Source organism: Venustampulla echinocandica, assembly GCF_003357145.1.
Source record: "Venustampulla echinocandica strain BP 5553 chromosome Unknown scaffold_1, whole genome shotgun sequence".
NCBI classification, from domain to species: Eukaryota; Fungi; Ascomycota; class Leotiomycetes; order Helotiales; family Pleuroascaceae; genus Venustampulla; species Venustampulla echinocandica.
In genome coordinates this window covers 4,623,896-4,640,969 of record NW_022474206.1, presented here as the reverse complement: position 1 = coordinate 4,640,969, position 17,074 = coordinate 4,623,896, and the positions used below count along the sequence as shown (strand labels likewise).

The 17,074-nt window shown below is 46.5% G+C and overlaps 7 protein-coding genes across 7 annotated transcripts; 3 read left to right on the top strand and 4 right to left on the bottom strand.

The window, feature by feature from the left end:
- Window positions 1-136: 136 nt before the first annotated feature.
- Window positions 137-1,294, top strand: BP5553_04043 (uncharacterized protein; the record flags this gene model as incomplete). The annotated part of the gene is made up of 1 exon (XM_032012666.1): window positions 137-1,294. The coding sequence occupies one exon, from the start codon at window positions 137-139 to the stop codon at window positions 1,292-1,294; it is 1,158 nt and encodes a 385-aa protein (XP_031872359.1).
- Window positions 1,295-1,573: 279 nt separating this feature from the next.
- On the bottom strand, window positions 1,574-2,485 carry BP5553_04042 (uncharacterized protein; the record flags this gene model as incomplete). The annotated part of the gene is made up of 1 exon (XM_032012665.1): window positions 1,574-2,485. The coding sequence occupies one exon, from the start codon at window positions 2,483-2,485 to the stop codon at window positions 1,574-1,576; it is 912 nt and encodes a 303-aa protein (XP_031872358.1).
- Window positions 2,486-3,402: 917 nt separating this feature from the next.
- Window positions 3,403-5,146, top strand: BP5553_04041 (uncharacterized protein; the record flags this gene model as incomplete). Its single annotated transcript, XM_032012664.1, has 3 exons — window positions 3,403-3,598; window positions 3,650-4,036; window positions 4,152-5,146. The coding sequence occupies 3 exons, from the start codon at window positions 3,403-3,405 to the stop codon at window positions 5,144-5,146; spliced, it is 1,578 nt and encodes a 525-aa protein (XP_031872357.1).
- Window positions 5,147-5,320: 174 nt separating this feature from the next.
- On the bottom strand, window positions 5,321-6,413 carry BP5553_04040 (uncharacterized protein; the record flags this gene model as incomplete). Its single annotated transcript, XM_032012663.1, has 2 exons — window positions 5,321-6,295; window positions 6,366-6,413. The coding sequence occupies 2 exons, from the start codon at window positions 6,411-6,413 to the stop codon at window positions 5,321-5,323; spliced, it is 1,023 nt and encodes a 340-aa protein (XP_031872356.1).
- An 815-nt stretch (window positions 6,414-7,228) lies between these two features.
- On the top strand, window positions 7,229-8,332 carry BP5553_04039 (uncharacterized protein; the record flags this gene model as incomplete). The annotated part of the gene is made up of 1 exon (XM_032012662.1): window positions 7,229-8,332. One exon carries the CDS (start codon window positions 7,229-7,231, stop codon window positions 8,330-8,332), a length of 1,104 nt encoding a protein of 367 aa, XP_031872355.1.
- Window positions 8,333-8,759: 427 nt separating this feature from the next.
- On the bottom strand, window positions 8,760-9,731 carry BP5553_04038 (uncharacterized protein; the record flags this gene model as incomplete). The annotated part of the gene is made up of 2 exons (XM_032012661.1): window positions 8,760-9,582; window positions 9,658-9,731. The coding sequence occupies 2 exons, from the start codon at window positions 9,729-9,731 to the stop codon at window positions 8,760-8,762; spliced, it is 897 nt and encodes a 298-aa protein (XP_031872354.1).
- Window positions 9,732-10,739: 1,008 nt separating this feature from the next.
- BP5553_04037 (uncharacterized protein) lies at window positions 10,740-11,570 on the bottom strand (the record flags this gene model as incomplete). Its single annotated transcript, XM_032012660.1, has 2 exons — window positions 10,740-10,841; window positions 11,067-11,570. The coding sequence occupies 2 exons, from the start codon at window positions 11,568-11,570 to the stop codon at window positions 10,740-10,742; spliced, it is 606 nt and encodes a 201-aa protein (XP_031872353.1).
- Between the last annotated feature and the right edge of the window lie 5,504 nt (window positions 11,571-17,074).

Genomic DNA, 17,074 nt, shown 5'->3' with positions numbered 1-17,074 from the left:
AGAGACTAACAGACGTCATCCCTGCAAGCTGCCAATTCCGAGCTCGGTACGTAATCTGAGGCACATTACAAACCTCCCCAAACCCGCCCTCCATATTATTGAGTTAAACTTCGAAGCTCACAATAACTCAAAAAAAATGAAGCCCTCAGGAATAACCCTCCCACGCATAGTGGTCTCATCACCCTACATCTGCCAATCCTGCCAATTCCTTTCCATCCGTGGACGCCGTACCTCCATTCCCAAATCAGCACGCTTCGCCTCTACCTCAGCACCCACCAGAAACCCACCATCTCCCCCCTCCGCTGGATACGCATCCCTCCCCTCAAGGCGACTCGTATCCGTCTCCGGCCCCGACTCAACACATTTCCTCCAAGGAGTTATAACAGCGAATATATCTCCCGGTACGCCGTACAAGTCGGGGTTCTACGCCGCATTCCTCAATGCGCAGAGCCGGATACTGAATGATGTGATTATCTATCCTGATGGAAAGGGTGCGGATAGTTGGTTGATTGAAGTCGATGCAAAGGAAGTGGAGAGGTTTGCGAAGCATATCAAGAGGTTTAAGCTGAGGGCGAAGTTTGACGTTAGGGTAATTCCGGAAGGAGAGCAAAGTGTGTGGAGTTTATGGGGGGCCGGCATGGGGCTAGATGGGGATAACTTGAAGGAAGGTTTTGTGGGATATGTGGATACGAGGGCTCCAGACATGGGGACAAGGCTTATCTTACCTGCTGGCAAAGCCCCGGAGGTTGATGTGCAACAGTGTGATGAAAGTGTTTATCGGGTGAGGAGGTACTTGATGGGTGTTGCCGAGGGCCAGGACGAGCTGATCCGCGAATCAGCGTTGCCACAGGAGAGCAATATTGACTATATGGGCGGTATCGATTACAGGAAGGGCTGCTACGTGGGGCAAGAGTTGACAATCAGAACGCATCATACCGGGGTCGTCAGGAAGAGGATCCTGCCCGTTATGCTGTACGGGATGGACCAGGAGATGCCCAAGGCACTGGTGTATGATCCCGACGTTGATTTGGGCGTGGAAGGAATTGCAAGGGAAACCAATATTGCCAGGTTTAATCAGAGGGGTAGGAGTGCGGGGAAGTGGTTGACTGGTGTGGGGAATATTGGGTTGGGCCTCTGTCGATTGGAGACTATGACGGACGTTCACGTCCAGGGAGAGGCTGGTGGATATAAAGAGGGTAATGAGTTTAAGTTGGAATGGGTTCCTGAGGGTGGAGATACGCAGAACGTCAAAATCAAGGCGTTTGTTCCTTCTTGGCATCTTAACAGGAAATAAGATGGATGCTGTATTATACAGGGAGCTGGCAATATCAAATCCGCCTTGCTATGTATCAATATAAACCAATATATCCACTCTAGCATCTGTAATTTATGGCATCTCACATGTAAAACAAACATAATTCATGAAAAATATATGGCATACTGCATTTTGGATGCATCTAATCTATGCTGTCTTGGGTTGTGCTATTGCAAACAAGCTCCATGCCCCTGACCCTACCGCTATGCTAAAAATGACAAATGGGTATCTGACGGATCTCGAAATATCTCATAATCGTTATTGCGCCGTCTCGGCCTCGCTCTGGCGAATCTCCTCTTCTAATCTCTGCTTCTCCGCTGCTTTGAGCCTCACCATAGTCGCTGCAAAGTCATTCTTAGGCGTGCCAGGTGAGAAGGAGAACTTGGGAGATGCTGAAGATTTCTCGTCAGCTTTCAATCCTTTGAATATATCGGGGCGTTTGATAGGTGTAGCTGTAGCCTCATCTGCCAATTTTGGTTCCTTTTTTGCCGCTGAGCCTACAAACGGCGAGTCAGCAGGCACGAAGATACTGCTTTTCCTAGCTTTCTTCTCTGCTTTCCGCTTGGCCTTGGCTTGTTCTGCTTCTCGTATCATGCGCTCCAATCTCTCTACTTCATCCTCTTCTTCTTGTGGTTGCTCTTCTGCTTTTGGGGCCTTTTCTTTTTGCGAAGTTGGTGGCACTGGAGAGGAAGCGACATCGACTCTGATATTCTCGGACATCATCGACACCCTCGCCGCCCTTCGTTTTCTGCCTTCTTCGGCCAGCCGTCTGAGTTCCTGCTGCATCTCGCTCTGCGCATCGTCTTCCCTAGGTCTCTTGGTACCAGCCGTAGATAGGCCACCTCGTTCTCGGGCCTCCAGCTCTTCCTTCATCGTCCGCCTCTTTCCCTCGAACAGCTCATTCGCCCTCTGTCGTTGTATTTTGGCATGTCGATGGCTGTCATATTTCGCCTTCAGCTCTACATCGGCAAGAACATCATTCGCTGCTTGGAATAACTCGTATTTTTCTGGATCGAAATCTTTGCCAACTTTATCGGGATGGTATTTGAGTGCGGTCTTTCGATATGCGCGCCGCAACTCGGATTCTGTGCATTGCTCAAACGAAATTCCTAGCAGCTCGTAGAAATCCACATCGCTAGTGACCCATTTCAGTAGATCGTTGTTAGCCATGATGGATATAAGTAAATCTGCGGAGGAGCATGGAGCTTCGCGTCTGCTTGGTGGCACTGTTTACTTTTGTTGATCTTCCAGATGATGAGAAGTTAAAGTCTCCCGGATTCGCCTCGGAAAGTATATTTTGCGGACATGTCCGGCTGACTCAGCGCGGTCTTCAGCACCCAGGGCACATGGTAGCTCCTGCTTCGACCTGGGCGACGGTGTATTTTACTTCACTGCCAGAGCTGAGCTTCCAATATATGAATTCCTAAGGTAACTAACCACTCTCTTGGAAAGTATTGATGTTTTAGTTGCCCTATTAGGAGCTGTAGGAAGCCCCGTCGTCAACTACATAATAAGTACCGTCCCTTTTAGTAAAATACCGTCGCCTGCACTCTGGAAGGTCACGAAAGGAATGTCGTCCTCACTGAGGGCCTGATCCTATGGAACGATGGGCCCCTCGTCATCAGCCAATAGGCAGATCCTTCCAGCTTAGTTTCTCATAATCCAAGACTTGCGATTAACAAGTCGCAGTAAGTCGTATCTCTTCTAGTGACTCAATTATTTATTTTCGGTCCTCCTAAAACAGCACTAGCAGAAAGAATTATTAGATTGTCGAAGAACTAGGGACAATGCTGTGGTGGCAAGCTTCCCTAGGAGTGGATATCATGCAATACTAGGCGTGCTACTCATAGCTATTATAGAAAGAACCATCTTGGTGACTTCCCATCGGCCTACTTCTGAGTTGCACCTGCCTGCATATTGGTCTAGAGGTGATGGAGTTGCATCACTCTACCCTTATCTGAGGAAGGAGCGAACTTCGCCTATGCCGCTTCTTATTTTATTTTGCTATTAACATCGCCACTTTCTTCGTATCTTTACTTCGCCCTCAATCTATCTAATGTACAGCTCAATTGTCTACCTTATACATCATGGCAACGCATGGCGAGTCATCGTCAACGGGTCCCTCGTTGTCGACAACTAGCGCGGCTTCCCACATCACAACTGTCACTATCCTGACCCCAGAACAGGCCCCAACTTCCAGTATTTTGTGTCATTTCAGCCGAAGTCAAGTAGCTCTTGCCTTTGCTATCGAGAGATCGCGCCCTGAGGGTGTATCTACCATTGGTATGCTTCCCCAGCAATCTCCATGCGTGGCGGCTCTTATATGGTTTACAGAATACTGCCAGAGACTACGCAAACGAATCAATACTGGTCGAAATATATCAAACAAAGAACATCGCTATGTTGATAGTTCCGATTTCTGGAAAGACGAGTACAATACAATTTATCTGGAGAAAAAGAATCTTGAGGATAAAGTCCATCGATTGGAGGAAGAACTACGCCTGAGAAGGGAAACTACTATTCAAGAAAATTCCCTGGATTCACAAGCACGATCTTCCATTGTACGACAATTAGTGGCCCAATCCAGTACTTCAACTAGTGATGCATCGAAGAAACGCCAGTTGCCTCACGACTTGGAGATACTACCTAGGGCGCCATCGAATGTAGATACCATGGAGACATCACCGGCTGATAACAACCTTCTCCGTATGAGCAGCTACGGTAAGCACTTTGTGTGAGGACGCTAATGGGGTTGGGAAATAGTTTACTATTATGTTCTCCCTATTCGTGGTACGGAAAGTTAGTGTTAACAAGGCTATAAGCTAACCCTTTGCAGCCCTCAGAATCAGCCGCGAGCGCAGTAATCTAGAGAAGATCGCGCAAAATTTAGATCCCAGTAATCTCCAGGTTGCTATTGCACACAGCCGAGAATTTCTTCTACTAGTTGACACGGCTATCACCGAATGTTGCATACCTTTACAGTATTTAAAGACAAACACCAAGGACGCCCACACTCTTCATATTCTTCAACAACTAATGCAGCAAGTCAGTCTAGCGGTCCAAATCTCCTTCGACTTCTTGAATGTGTTATGCCGAACAATTGCGGGCCGAGAAAAGAGAAACCATGTCGTATATCGAATCGCCGTGTTTTTCGACAAGGCGTTGGGCCTTCTACAGCAACTTTCTAACATGCAAGCTGCCTATGAAAATAAACGAGGAAGTCACATATCACTACGCGAGCCTTGCTTAGAGGAGGGCGTAGAGTATGCTGTCAATAAGTATTTGGCAGGAGCCCTCTCGTCAACTATATCGAACCTCAAGTGGGAGGTCGGCAAGCCAGGACATCGCCCTGTTCTAGAAGGGATTCTATACGCTGTATTAAAACAGACTGGCCGTCTAGTCTCCGAAGCCATTTTCCAGGAGCATGTAGGGTCATCGAAAAACCCAGGCAACATTACGGAGATGTCGGTTGGGTCTGATAGCAACACGGCGAGTTTGGAATCTCGGTATATTGTGCAGATTCTCTACGTCGCTCTTGGCGGTTCAGCAAGGAAAGGCTTGGTTGCTGAAGTTCTTGCATCCGAAAACTCGCCCCGCACTCAGAGGCAACACAACACCTCAAGTTTGTTGTTCAGAGAGACGAATCGCATCCAGAATATGTTAGTTAAAAGCGCTATTGGCGGAGATGAGTTCGAGAGTCTCAAATTTCCTGCTTCGCCTATAGAAAATATTGACATCCCCATTATCCCCAATACCGATATAGTACCTTACGGGCCGGTTTGGTTTATTGAAAGGGTATGGACTATGGTCGGATGGGATATGGCCGTTTGATATTGCTCATTATCTCTTCTAAGAAATCCACAATCGGTTGAATTTATGAGAGTTTGTGTGGGATTTGCTGATGTATTCATATTGCTAATAGCTTAAGAAAAGCATAACGAGGAAACCCTATAAAGAATACTTGCCAACCTCGAATAAGATAATAGAGCAAGCATTAAAAGAAACTTAGTAAGTAGCCGATAGCCTCTGTACCAGATAATCCCCAGAGTTAATGTCCTCATACTTCCTGCTCCCCTTCTCACCTCCATACGTCCCCTCGATAGCCGCGATCCGACTCGTGAAGTTCGGATTACAGAAATAAGCCACACTATACCTAGCAGAATGCATATCCCCGTCTTCAGCAGTAGGTGGTTCCACAACTCTATGCAGCGTACTCTTAATCGTATCATTACTCCATCTGGCCAACAAATCTCCCGCATTAACAACTACCGTCCCCGGGATAGGCGTAGCATCAACAAAGGTGCCATCTGGACTCTTCACCTGCAATCCACCCTGGTCATCCTGAAATAACAACGTAATACTCCCATAATCCGTATGCTCACCTGCCCTAACTTGCAATTTATTTGCATGAAACACTTCCTTATTCACGGCAGGGTAATGTAGTAGACGCAGCGTATTGTCGCCTACGTCTGTATAGCTGTCGAAATAGGACTCGGACAAACCCATACCCACGGCTATGGCGCGCATGACTTCGATATGGAGCTGTTTACACAAATCATGGAAATTCAACATCACTTCTTTGAACTCCCTCCCTGGCATATCAGTTTCGCCACCCGGCCAGTTATTCGGCGTGCCATCTGCACCTTCCCTTCCAATCTCAAAACTCTCTTTCAGATCCGGAGCGAGGGCGCGAGACGCCGCGACATCTTGTTTGTTGAGCAAGGTCGAAACTTTTTCCCGACCCTGCGAGACGTAACCTCGATTTGACTCTGGAGTTGTCCAGCCCAAGGCTTCTTTTTCCTTTTGTGGGCGTTGGAAGAAGAGTGAGGATGTGGTGAAAGCTTTTGAAACCGTTGGGAGGGGGATGCTGTGGTTGGTTAGGTAGATGAATCCAGCCGTTTGGAAACCGCGTAGGATGTATTGTGCAGTTGAGAGGCGCTGAGAAGGAGTGCCGTGGAGGAAATGAGAAAAATCTATGAGCTAAAGAAGAAGCATTAGTGTATGGTTGTCACTATAGGTATTCTGTGAGAGGCTGAACGGAGTGAGGTACCGGAATGGCGAGACTGCTGTTGCTAACGGCGTTGGTTTCTGATGCCATTCTACGGGAATTATATCAGTAACGGTATAAACATGCAACTACATGTGAGGTATTGATTTTAGATGTGTTAGAGTGGTCTGTCGAACTTCTAAAATGTTTATCTGTCAGATGCGGAGAACTCGTCTAGCAATCAAGGTAACTAGGTAACTACCTAGGTAGGTAGGTACCTATGTAGTACAACGAGGAATGACCTACATTCCAGAGTGACGTTGCACCTTCCGCATATCATCATATAGGCATACAACTGGCAAAAAAAGATAAGAACTAAAATTTCATACTCAATGCACAAGGTAATCATAGCTTATATCATTTCCCGTTTGAGAGCTATACGTTAAGTCCGTTGTGTTTTATGACTAGGTAAGCTCTGAAGTTGAGTGAGTCGCGCGGGGATACTTCCATAAATACGCTTTAGGTGTTAACAGTACCTACCTACTCAGTATCTAGGTAGGTACTGAGTTATGTTGAATGATCTATCTACGAGGACAACCTGGCGATGAAGCGGTGTGAAGGATTTGGCACCCTTGAGCATATCATTGTAGTGGGGAGGATAGAGATAAGAAGCGGGGCAGCGATAAGGATTTAGGGGGTTGGTAACTGGGTAACACCGAACCAATAATCAAATATCAAATTGCCTGCAACCACGATCTATTGGGAGCGGGACGTATCACAAGACTAGGGCCCTAAACGGGGTATGAATGTGAAGCACAGTTGCTCCTCCTCGGCTATGCAGATACCGTTACCACTTCTCCCAACTTCCAAGCTTCAGCTTGTCCTTGCCACTCACAAGCCAACACCTCGTAATATCAACCGCCGTAATGACCGAAACTAGGCCCACTAGTCTTGTCGTAGACATACATACGCACGTCTACCCACCTTCATACATTGCCCTCCTCAAATCTCGATCTAGCATTCCGTATATACGTTCTTTCCCCCCCTCATCTTCACTCCGTCTCGTCATCCTTCCCGCCGAGGACACGGAGAGCACTTCCAGAGGCCGACCAGTCGGGCCAGAGTACTACGACATTACCAGGAAGATAGCGTTTATGGATACGCATTCAATTGACATCTCTGTTATATCGCTCGCAAATCCCTGGCTCGACTGGGTTCCAGCTGGAGAAGCTGCGAAAGTCGCAGAAAATATCAACAATGAAATCAACGAAGAATGCGGGAAATTTCCAGGGCGATTGTTTGCGTTTGCCACGTTGCCGTTGAGTGGGGGTAAAAACGTCATTCTCAAGGAGATTGAGAGGTTGAAGGGGTTGATATACATTAGGGGTATTATATTGGGAACTACGGGATTGGGAAAGGGCCTCGATGACCCAGAGTTATTGCCGATATTCCAGGCATTGCAAGATGAAAAACTGCCAGTATTCCTACACCCGCACTACGGATTACCTAGTTCTGTATGGGGAGAGCGGGCAAATGATTATGGCCATGTGTTGCCACTCGCCTTGGGATTCCCACTAGAAACAACGATTGCCGTGACGAGAATGATTTTATCAGGCGTATTCGAGAAAGTCTCGGGCTTGCAAATGATACTCGCACACTCCGGTGGTACGCTTCCATTCTTAGCGGGGAGGATCGAGAGCTGTATAGTGCACGATGCGCATCTCATGACCGAGGGGAAGCTGACGAAAGATCGGAAAACTATATGGGAGATACTAAAAAACAATATCTATCTAGATGCGGTGGTATATAGTGAGATTGGGTTGAAAGCTGCCATTCAAGCTAGTGGGGAAGATAGAATTATGTTTGGTACGGATCATCCATTTTTCCCACCGCTGGAGGGGGAAACTGAAAAATGGGCTAGTGTGGAGACGAATTATGAAGCTATCCAAGGGGCATTAGGAAGTCACAATGACAAAGCTAGCGGAGCTTTGGGTGAGAATGCTGTGAGGGTGTTGCATTTGACGATATGAGATATCTTGGGCTTCCAGAAATGAATAGGTCTATTAAGTAGGAGCCATGAACTAGAATCCTACTTACATAGGTATCAAAATGATTTGCGGAAATAAACCACGACACGGATTTTCTATTTGGGGAGTGTTATCAAATCAAATTTAGCTTCCTAGCATTCCCTTAGTTTGTTGTATTTTGAGATTTACGCTCGTAATAAAAGGATGTGTTTTTCTAAGGCTGCTCCTTTTTCAGCGGTAATTAGAATACAATAACGACCGTCAGGTTTATAATATGGGGTAATTTACAGTCTGGAGAGCAAAGCGAAGAATCAACGGTGGTCAGTGAATAAAATTAAATTTGAAAGAATTAGACTATCAATAGTCGATAAAACCTTGCTAAGCTATGTCTCATCTCAGATCAGGCAGCTTCACTCTGCGTTATTGAAATTCAGGAGACATGAGGTACCGAACCGTAAACCCTGGACCACGACTCTTTATCGATCGTAAGTGCTAGTGAAAGCCCCTTACACATCCCCTCGTCCTGAGCTATCAGAAATGACCACCGAAGTTCCTCCCAGTCGTCCATGATATGCAAAGCAGGCGAAGAAGGAGAATTCCAGTACTTTTTCTCCCTCCGGTTGAACTGCTTCAATTTTAGGTTCTTGCAGTTCGGCTGCGGTCCATTGAGGACAGCCCATAAGTTGGTCAACTTAGGACACTCCGTTTCCAACATATGCCAGAGATCGTATATGCCCACGCTGCCGGCTTTGTTTAACCGGTAGCTAGAGATTAGCTTCATCATTTCCAGGAGGCTCATTATCAGGCGCTGTACACGTATGAGCAACTGGCAGTCGAACCATACCGTCGAATGAAGGTCTGATGGGGTGCGTTTGCCGCCGACGCGGAAGTTTGAATTAATATGAAGAGAGTCCTTGGCGAAGTCGATATAGATCTTGAATGCTTTGCCTCCCTGTTCGCCATTGTGGATATCATAACGAGATTTTGCAACCAGTCTGGTCAGGTATGAGGCCCGAAAGAGTGGCGGAGACGGTTTCTCATAGTTCCGAATCGGCTGAACGGGTATAATGCGTCTAGGGATGTCGTCCAAGGCCATGTTCAAGATTTTGACACGAAGTTCCACCAGAAGCTTTGAAAATAGGTGAAAAGTGCGAGGTGCACCCTCGAACAAATCTTCCACGGGAAATGAAGACCACCATTCGTTCATAATTGCCGCGTTCTTTGTCTTTAGGGCCAACACTTCGATCGAGCTTCTACCCAGTTTCAATGAGTTAGATCGGTCTTGAGCTCTAGCCTCTAAGGAAGAGATACTAAACTTTCTTACTTACCTTGAACTTGTGTCAACACTTGCTTGCGCCTTCTCGGCATTCAACACCTCCGAATAGGATATTCCGGTGTCCATTATTTGATGTTTACCCTTGTATAGGTAAGTAACAAACTAAAGCTTGCCACTGAGTTGAAGAGTGATGCAAAGTGATATGTGATGTTGCCTGCTAGAGCGTAAGGTATATATGTCCTGTGTGGTGGGTGTTGGGTGTTGGGAAGAAGGAAAGCCAGGAGACCACCTTGCCACAAGCTGTGACTTGGAGGATGTAGAAAACTGAATGGGAAGCTGAATGACTTGTGATTTATATAAGAGATGGTTGGCGACTTGTGATTTATATAATGAATAGCTGGGCGGTTGGGCGGTTATGTAGTTGGCCGATTGACCGGTTGGGCGGTTGAGCGACTAGGCGAATACGCAGAAAAGGGGCAGATTTGAAAGTTAAACCTAGATAAGAACTCTTGGCTTATACTATGACGACAACGTATCATATATCTTATAGATATGTCGCTCTTTAGTTCACCTGCAAGGACTAAACGTAGCGTTGTAGGACCCAATTAATCTAAAGGGCTTTAAGCAAAAGGGATTGAAGTAAGTAAAGCGTCCAACTATACGAGTTTCACTAATTTCTTAGTAAAGTCTTAGCTACAACAGATACTACTAGTATCAATGAAGTAGCAGACTAACAACGTGGTGAATTTGACAGTCCATGACAATATATAACAACCACTTCAAAGCAAATAAACACCGAAGCTTATAAAAAAAACACACGGATGCAAAGAAGACAACATAACATTAACAATATAACTAGAGATCTATACAGTAACATTGCAGCATATATATAGACAAAAGAAAAAGACAGAAAGGAGAACTACGATCACTTCGTTGTAAGGTTCGTTTAAGGCAAGAGGTCATTTATCTATCGGCCTAGGGTTTTCTTAACTAATGTAGATAGAGTCCACGAGCACTAGACTCTCTATTATAGGCCAGTGCAACTCAGTGATACAAAGTGAAAGAAAACAAATCGTTCTCGTGTAGAGGGCGGCTGAGTGTCTGAGTATTTGGATAGCCCGTGGGCCTTGCAGCTTAGAGAACTCTAATAGCTTCCTTCCCAGTTGCTATTTTTATCTCTACTACAGTACCCGAACCAAACACATCATCTGAATTAATCTCACTAGAGCCATGGTCCTAAAGGAAAAGGTTTAGCGAAAATTTAAAAATTTCCTGCACACCATCCACCACTCTAGGAACAACAGCAATGCAAGACGAAAGCTCCTATACCTTCATCATGGCGGGGATCAAGTTCCATCGATCGTCAGAGACGCTACGCACAGTGGCCCTGTGTCAATTGAAGATTTTAGGGGTTTCGGCAGGGAGGAGGTCAAATAGCAGTTCCTGCAGGTTTGGAAATACCTCAGCAACCACATCCCTAAATTTCCCCTCACGGGCCGCGCTCTTACAGAGCCATCTCCAGTAGTCCCAGCCCACCACCAGGCGCTGAAGTTTCTCTACCTTTAGGAATTTCCATTGATTCATATGGGTCAAGGTAATAGGAACGTCACCACACTTCATGTCGTCAATCATTTCGAGCATGTACGGTTCAACTCCAGATGGGACGTCGAGAACCAACATGTCGGTATCATAGCTGATGAAGTAAGCATATGTTTCGCCTGACCAGCCAAGACAAACTCCACAGCGGTGGTACTTTTTCAGACCCTCTTTACGGCTGAGCTTGCATGCCTGCAGAACCCCTGGGACAGTATTGCTTGGTTCTTTTAAGGTGGAGTTCACTAGTCGAGACCCAATATTTTCCATCGCATGTCTCCAGATCAGGACTCGTACTTCCAGGGGGAGCTTGGGGAACATGGTGAACTGGGGGCCGGCGGCGGAAGGGATCTGAATCGATGATCCGTTCATGTTGAGTGAAGCCCGGTTGACACAAAATTGGATAGAGAACCAAGTTGATGATTCCGCGATATCAGCTACCAACCGATCTATACTAGGGGGTTGGTGATTAGAGAGGGTTGTTTATAATGGAAGTCGGATCTTTGGTAGGTGATTGTTCGTGCACACAAGGTTTCGGAGTTTTGAGTCGTATTGTGCCCTGTATAGAATAGTCTTCTCCAAGCCCGGATGTTTGTACTAATAGATGGGGTCAGCGTCTGAAAGCGCACAGAACAAGAACAAAATACCTTCAGGGAATCAAAGCCAGCACCTCAGAAACTCCCCTATTGGCAAAAGCAGCCTGGAAGCTACGACAAACCCTAATCCACAATGAGACTAGAAAGATCGACTTAGCCTCTGGGTTCACAGAACAGAAAGCACAAATACCTTGAGACCCAAAGCAAAGATGCTCCTATGGCCGAGTTGAGTTGCGAATGAAGGACGACGCGTCGCCGGTCGCAAGAGTTCACGATCGTGGGGTCGGACTCCAAGAGCCCCTGAAAGGCCAAGCGGAGACTTAGTTAAGAGCTCGATTAGCTTCTGAAAGTACAAAGAGGGAATACAGATATACCTTGATGATGAGAAACGCTGTGCACCTGAACGTCTCCTGGGTTGCATGATTGAAGGGGAAGAGTGGAAATCGGAAGTGAGGACATGTTATAATAATGGCCCGCGGTGGACTTCGCGTTGTGGATATTCGCTTAGATATTCGGGGACCGGAAAGGAGTTGTTCCATTATATAAATGATAGTATGGCAGATGGCAGAAAAGAGACAAGAGCTGTTACCGTCAAAAACTAGAACACCTTAAAAAATGCTGGAAACAATGAACCCTCACAGCAGGGGATAATATTACGCAAGATCTTGGAGTGTCAAGCCTTGCTGTCTCCTTCAGAACCGCCTCTAAGCAATTGAGACTGCATTCATGGTTGCCTCCTTCTTACACCGCCGACGAAACTGACGCGGCCGCAAACCTGACAACTAGCGAGGTAGGCAATACCATAATTTGGAGAGCACAGATCAAAGCTAATGCATTGCGCTAGATGACTTCAGGGCATCTGTAACCTGAACGGGAGAAGGCACTAGCTATTTGGATATGCTTTGATACTTCTGCTGCGTAGTCACAGTGCAGCTATAAGTGAGTTCGGCTTATATTTGGTCGGGGACAAAGCCAACGAGTGCATATAAGCAAATTCTTAGCATCGACTGAATTGTCTCCTGCTTAATAGTAGGCTTATGATATGGAAACAGTTGGTTCCTGGGGAGAAGCACAGTCGATAATTGTGTTTGTTAGGCCCCATAGCTAGAGGTAGACTTGTTCTCCTAAAATATTTTATTAGAAAATTATGCTAATAAATAAGGGGTATTATTAGGGATGTTTTCAGTATGGCTTGATTTAGATTGTTAGGACAGTATATCCACAACTGTTTTTCAACACATATTCCCAGTGGCCGTCCCGATACTGGCAACAAACATCAGGCATACAAACTAACCTATATCTAGCATCGATATCGAACTGTCCCTTATTGGGCTTATATTCCTCAACAATACTCATCGCCATCGGCCTCAAACCCAAACGGTCCAGCTGTAATTTGTCCCAATCTCGGCCAGTGGCCCAGCAGCAGAGTCCCTGCGGTTGCCGCCCCAAGTAGCAAACGAAATTGTCTCCAAGTTCGGGAATCTTTTCAACAATCTGCAACCATAGCGAGCTGAAGGACGGCTTCCGTCCTTTTCAAACAACTATCAAATCCTAGGTACTTATTGCGGGAGATTACACCATTGTCAACGTAATGGTTTGCTACTATGTTTCAAGATTATTAGTTTTGAAGGGAGCAGATAATTGCGTCTTCGGAATCGGCAATATTGTTGTCTCTATGGTTGGGGCCTAGAACTCGCCCTCGTAATTGACGACGAGAGCATAGTTCCAGCACTACCAGTAGATCGCATCGCCACGGTAGTATCAATGAAGCAGGTGAGGTTTTTAAAAGGCTAGTACTGGGTTACTATCGTAGGCCATGAAGCGGCGAGATGGCGTTTTGAATTTTAGTCCTTGTCTGCGTCTGCGAAATTATAAAATCGAGTGAAGAATTAGGGGGTCAAGGATATAGATATGATTAAAACTGAGAATATTAAAGCCGCATAAGTGGAGCGATATATCTCATCTGCCTTTGAAATCCACGAGAATTTGTACAATTTTACACTTTGGCGTTGGTGTATGTTGCTTTGACTAACGAGATGTAGTTGTAATAAGATCACCAATATTTTAGACCAGGGCCAATTAACCGATCACGTGAAACCCCCCCCTCTCTTTGAGACATCGCAACTTCTAACCGCAGAACATTGGATATACAGTAAGACCAATGATTCAGTAAATGCGTAAAAGGAATTGAGAGCAGTGGCAGAATAGAAATATAGTTTTAGGGATTAACATATCGGGCATATATTACATAGGCGACTCCTCCAAATGCGCCATAATGTGTGCTAATCCATATATTATGCTATCCATACAATCACCAGTATGGAATGTGTGGACGAAATCAAATACATTTCCCTATCTAGTAAATTCGCCCTTTAAACAGACGCAGTCCTTGGTTTCAGAATCATGCCGCATTGCAGACTTGCAGTTATGTATATATCTTCTTCAACCCAAATTTGGTGAATTGACTTAGCAAGGTTGGGCAATTTTAACAGGAGAATCGGCCTATTACGAGCGATTGTAATGGTATTGTCGTACGTAATAGAAGGGTATCTCTAACCCCAGTTTGGAAGCTTGCGTGGCAGATGGAAATCAGAACTTATAGCAAGCATGGAACTATGCACCACCATACATATTCATAATCAATGAGCATGTATAAGCTGCCTATCTGCAAAGACTGCGTAAGGATGTTTGAAACTGCTATATGAAACCTAAATTGCGCACGTAATGGTACTTGAGATATGACTGATGCGGAATGGTTTTTGGCATGGCCTTTAATTTTCAGCTCGGCTTGGAGATACTTCGCGAGCACGAGAATTAACAATGGAAGTTGAAAGCGTGATTTGAGAATATCGAGGTGATCAGATTTTGTTGCAGAAGATTAGATACTGAGAGCCTAAGATCCCGCAAGATCGAAATCTTATTGGCAGTAACAGATGCGATCATGAGAAGATAAACTACGAGTCATTGACCAACCACTTGCTGGAACCCATGGCAAAAATATTTTTGCGAATGACAAGACACGCATGGCATCATCAACGCTTGGCAGGCCTATAGGTGATTCACACGAGGATATAATGAGGCCTGATATGCACAGCACTAATTGCTGCTTTAACCATGACTCGCTTTCTTCGAGGAGCGGCATAATTGTCAAATGCTCTTGAAACATATCAGACCCACCATTTTTTCGAAATCTCCTTTTGTTCCTTGGGTACAGCTTTTAAGCCTAGAAAGCAAAAATCTCAAAACGACAGCAGGGGGGGTTTATAAGAAATCAAGATCTTGGTTATTAAAAGCTACAATATCGGACTATTGGATTGAGACTGGAACGTTGCAAGTGTCCCTGATCATCATCGGAGCTGCCCGATACGCACCTCGTAGGCTCGGCGGATAATATCTTCGGCCCTCTCCAAGTGGGTTGCCGGCCCTGTTAATACGGAGACATAGCTGCCTAGCAGTGGTAGCAAACGCAAAAAGTTTAAAATCAACCGACGACACCCGCTCTTGCGGGTATGGCGTAGTTGAAAACTCTGTACTAGCCACTGGCGCCACAGAAGAATTTCAACCCCCAAGATCGGAGGCAGGCAGAAGGGTGGATATCTAATTACACACCTCTTCCGACTCACGGTTCACCTAATGGCGTGTTCAATGCTCCGCCCAACGCACAGGGGAGAAACTTTTCGGCCAAAGCCAATCGGAAAATACACTGTGAAGAACCTGTCAGAGCTGGTGACGTACAAGGGCCCAACATCAGGGTTGGCTCAGACTGCGGTGCTTTGGCCATCCAGATCCTGACGGAGGTCCAGATTCGGGGTGGATATGTTCTGAGTAATAAATAAACCTGAGACCGAGGAATATTGGAAATCCAACTCCGTGCTGGGTGAAGAAACGACGGTATTATTGCATCCACCGTGTACAATGCGCCGCACTCCGCACTCCGGATTCCGAGGAGTCATAAAACCAGCAGAGCGCGCGCTCCAAATTATGTAATATCGACATTGAGGCTTGAGGCATGAGGTTGGCGGTTTGGCTGTTTGGGTGATGCAATGTATCCCAGGAACCAAGACTCAATAATGCTGAATAGGTACTGTACTGTACCTTCGTAGAGAACGTGGTACGAGTAGCACATTCCGAAGATTGTCCGAAAGCAACATAAGAATTCCCGCAGTGCCATCGTCGGGTTCTGTGACTTCATCGACGTCGTGCCGCCCGAGTTTCAGGCGAAGAAACAAAATAACGCAATGCGCCCGGGCGAATCGTGGGGTTGTGGGGTTGTGGGCGGTGGATGTGACGGCGAGCGTGGTTGGCGATCATGAGCTGTTCGTTATGGGCAGATGCCAGCTGCCATGGCGCCTGTAGTCCTGCTCGTGCTGCTCCTCCTGGAGCCTCGACTACTGAGGCTGGGATGCGGCGTGAACAAAGGGGGCCACATGATGCCCGCTGACGGCATCCGAGTTCGATTATTTGTTGCCAAAAGGCGTTGCGCCATTGTTTTGTTTTGCGGGGAGTCGCTGGGATGTCGGCAATCCGGCAGCCGACTTGTAGATTCGCCATCAATAGTAAGATGTGTTTGCTGGCAATTATTGTCGTTGCTGTTGCTAGTAGTTTGTTTTGTTGTATTCTTGTATTAGAGTATAATAGTGTAGGTATGCCACCCCGCATCCGAAGAGGCTGGCTTTGGGAGAGTGGTAAGGCCGTCGAAGAGTTCGAGAGCACAATGAACCTTCAATTAGACTTGCATGCCAAGGGATCTCTTCAAAGGTTCAAAGTTCAGACTCTCAGCACCGCTACTCGGCAGTCTCCGATTCGGTAGGGAGAAGAGGCAGGAGGGCAGCTGACGGTTGGTTTGGTGCTTCTGCAACTTATGTCACCTTTGCCCCGCATCGCCAGCATCCTGAGCCTGGCTGAGGGCCATATATTGGACCCCGAAGACATCTCGAGCTGGAGCCGATCTGCAGACCGCGGTGTAGGTTTTGGGGCGCTGCACCAAGGACTCGGCAAAGGAGCTCTAATGGCTGAGAGCTGGCGGGTTGAATTGAGTTCTGGTGGGAGTTTGGTCTGGATCGTGACCTGGGTCGTCTCTTGGGCCCCTTGGCCCCTTGGCCTGATCGCCCCCTTCGCCTCTTCGCCTCCTTGCGGTGTGCGGATAGCATTTGCGGGACATTGAAGGGTTGCCTCTAACTTGGTCGTCCTCCATCGAGCCTTTGAATACGGAGTATGGGAATAATGGGGCACCTGGATGCACTCCGTACGGGCACTATTGGTATTGGTATTGGTACTGCC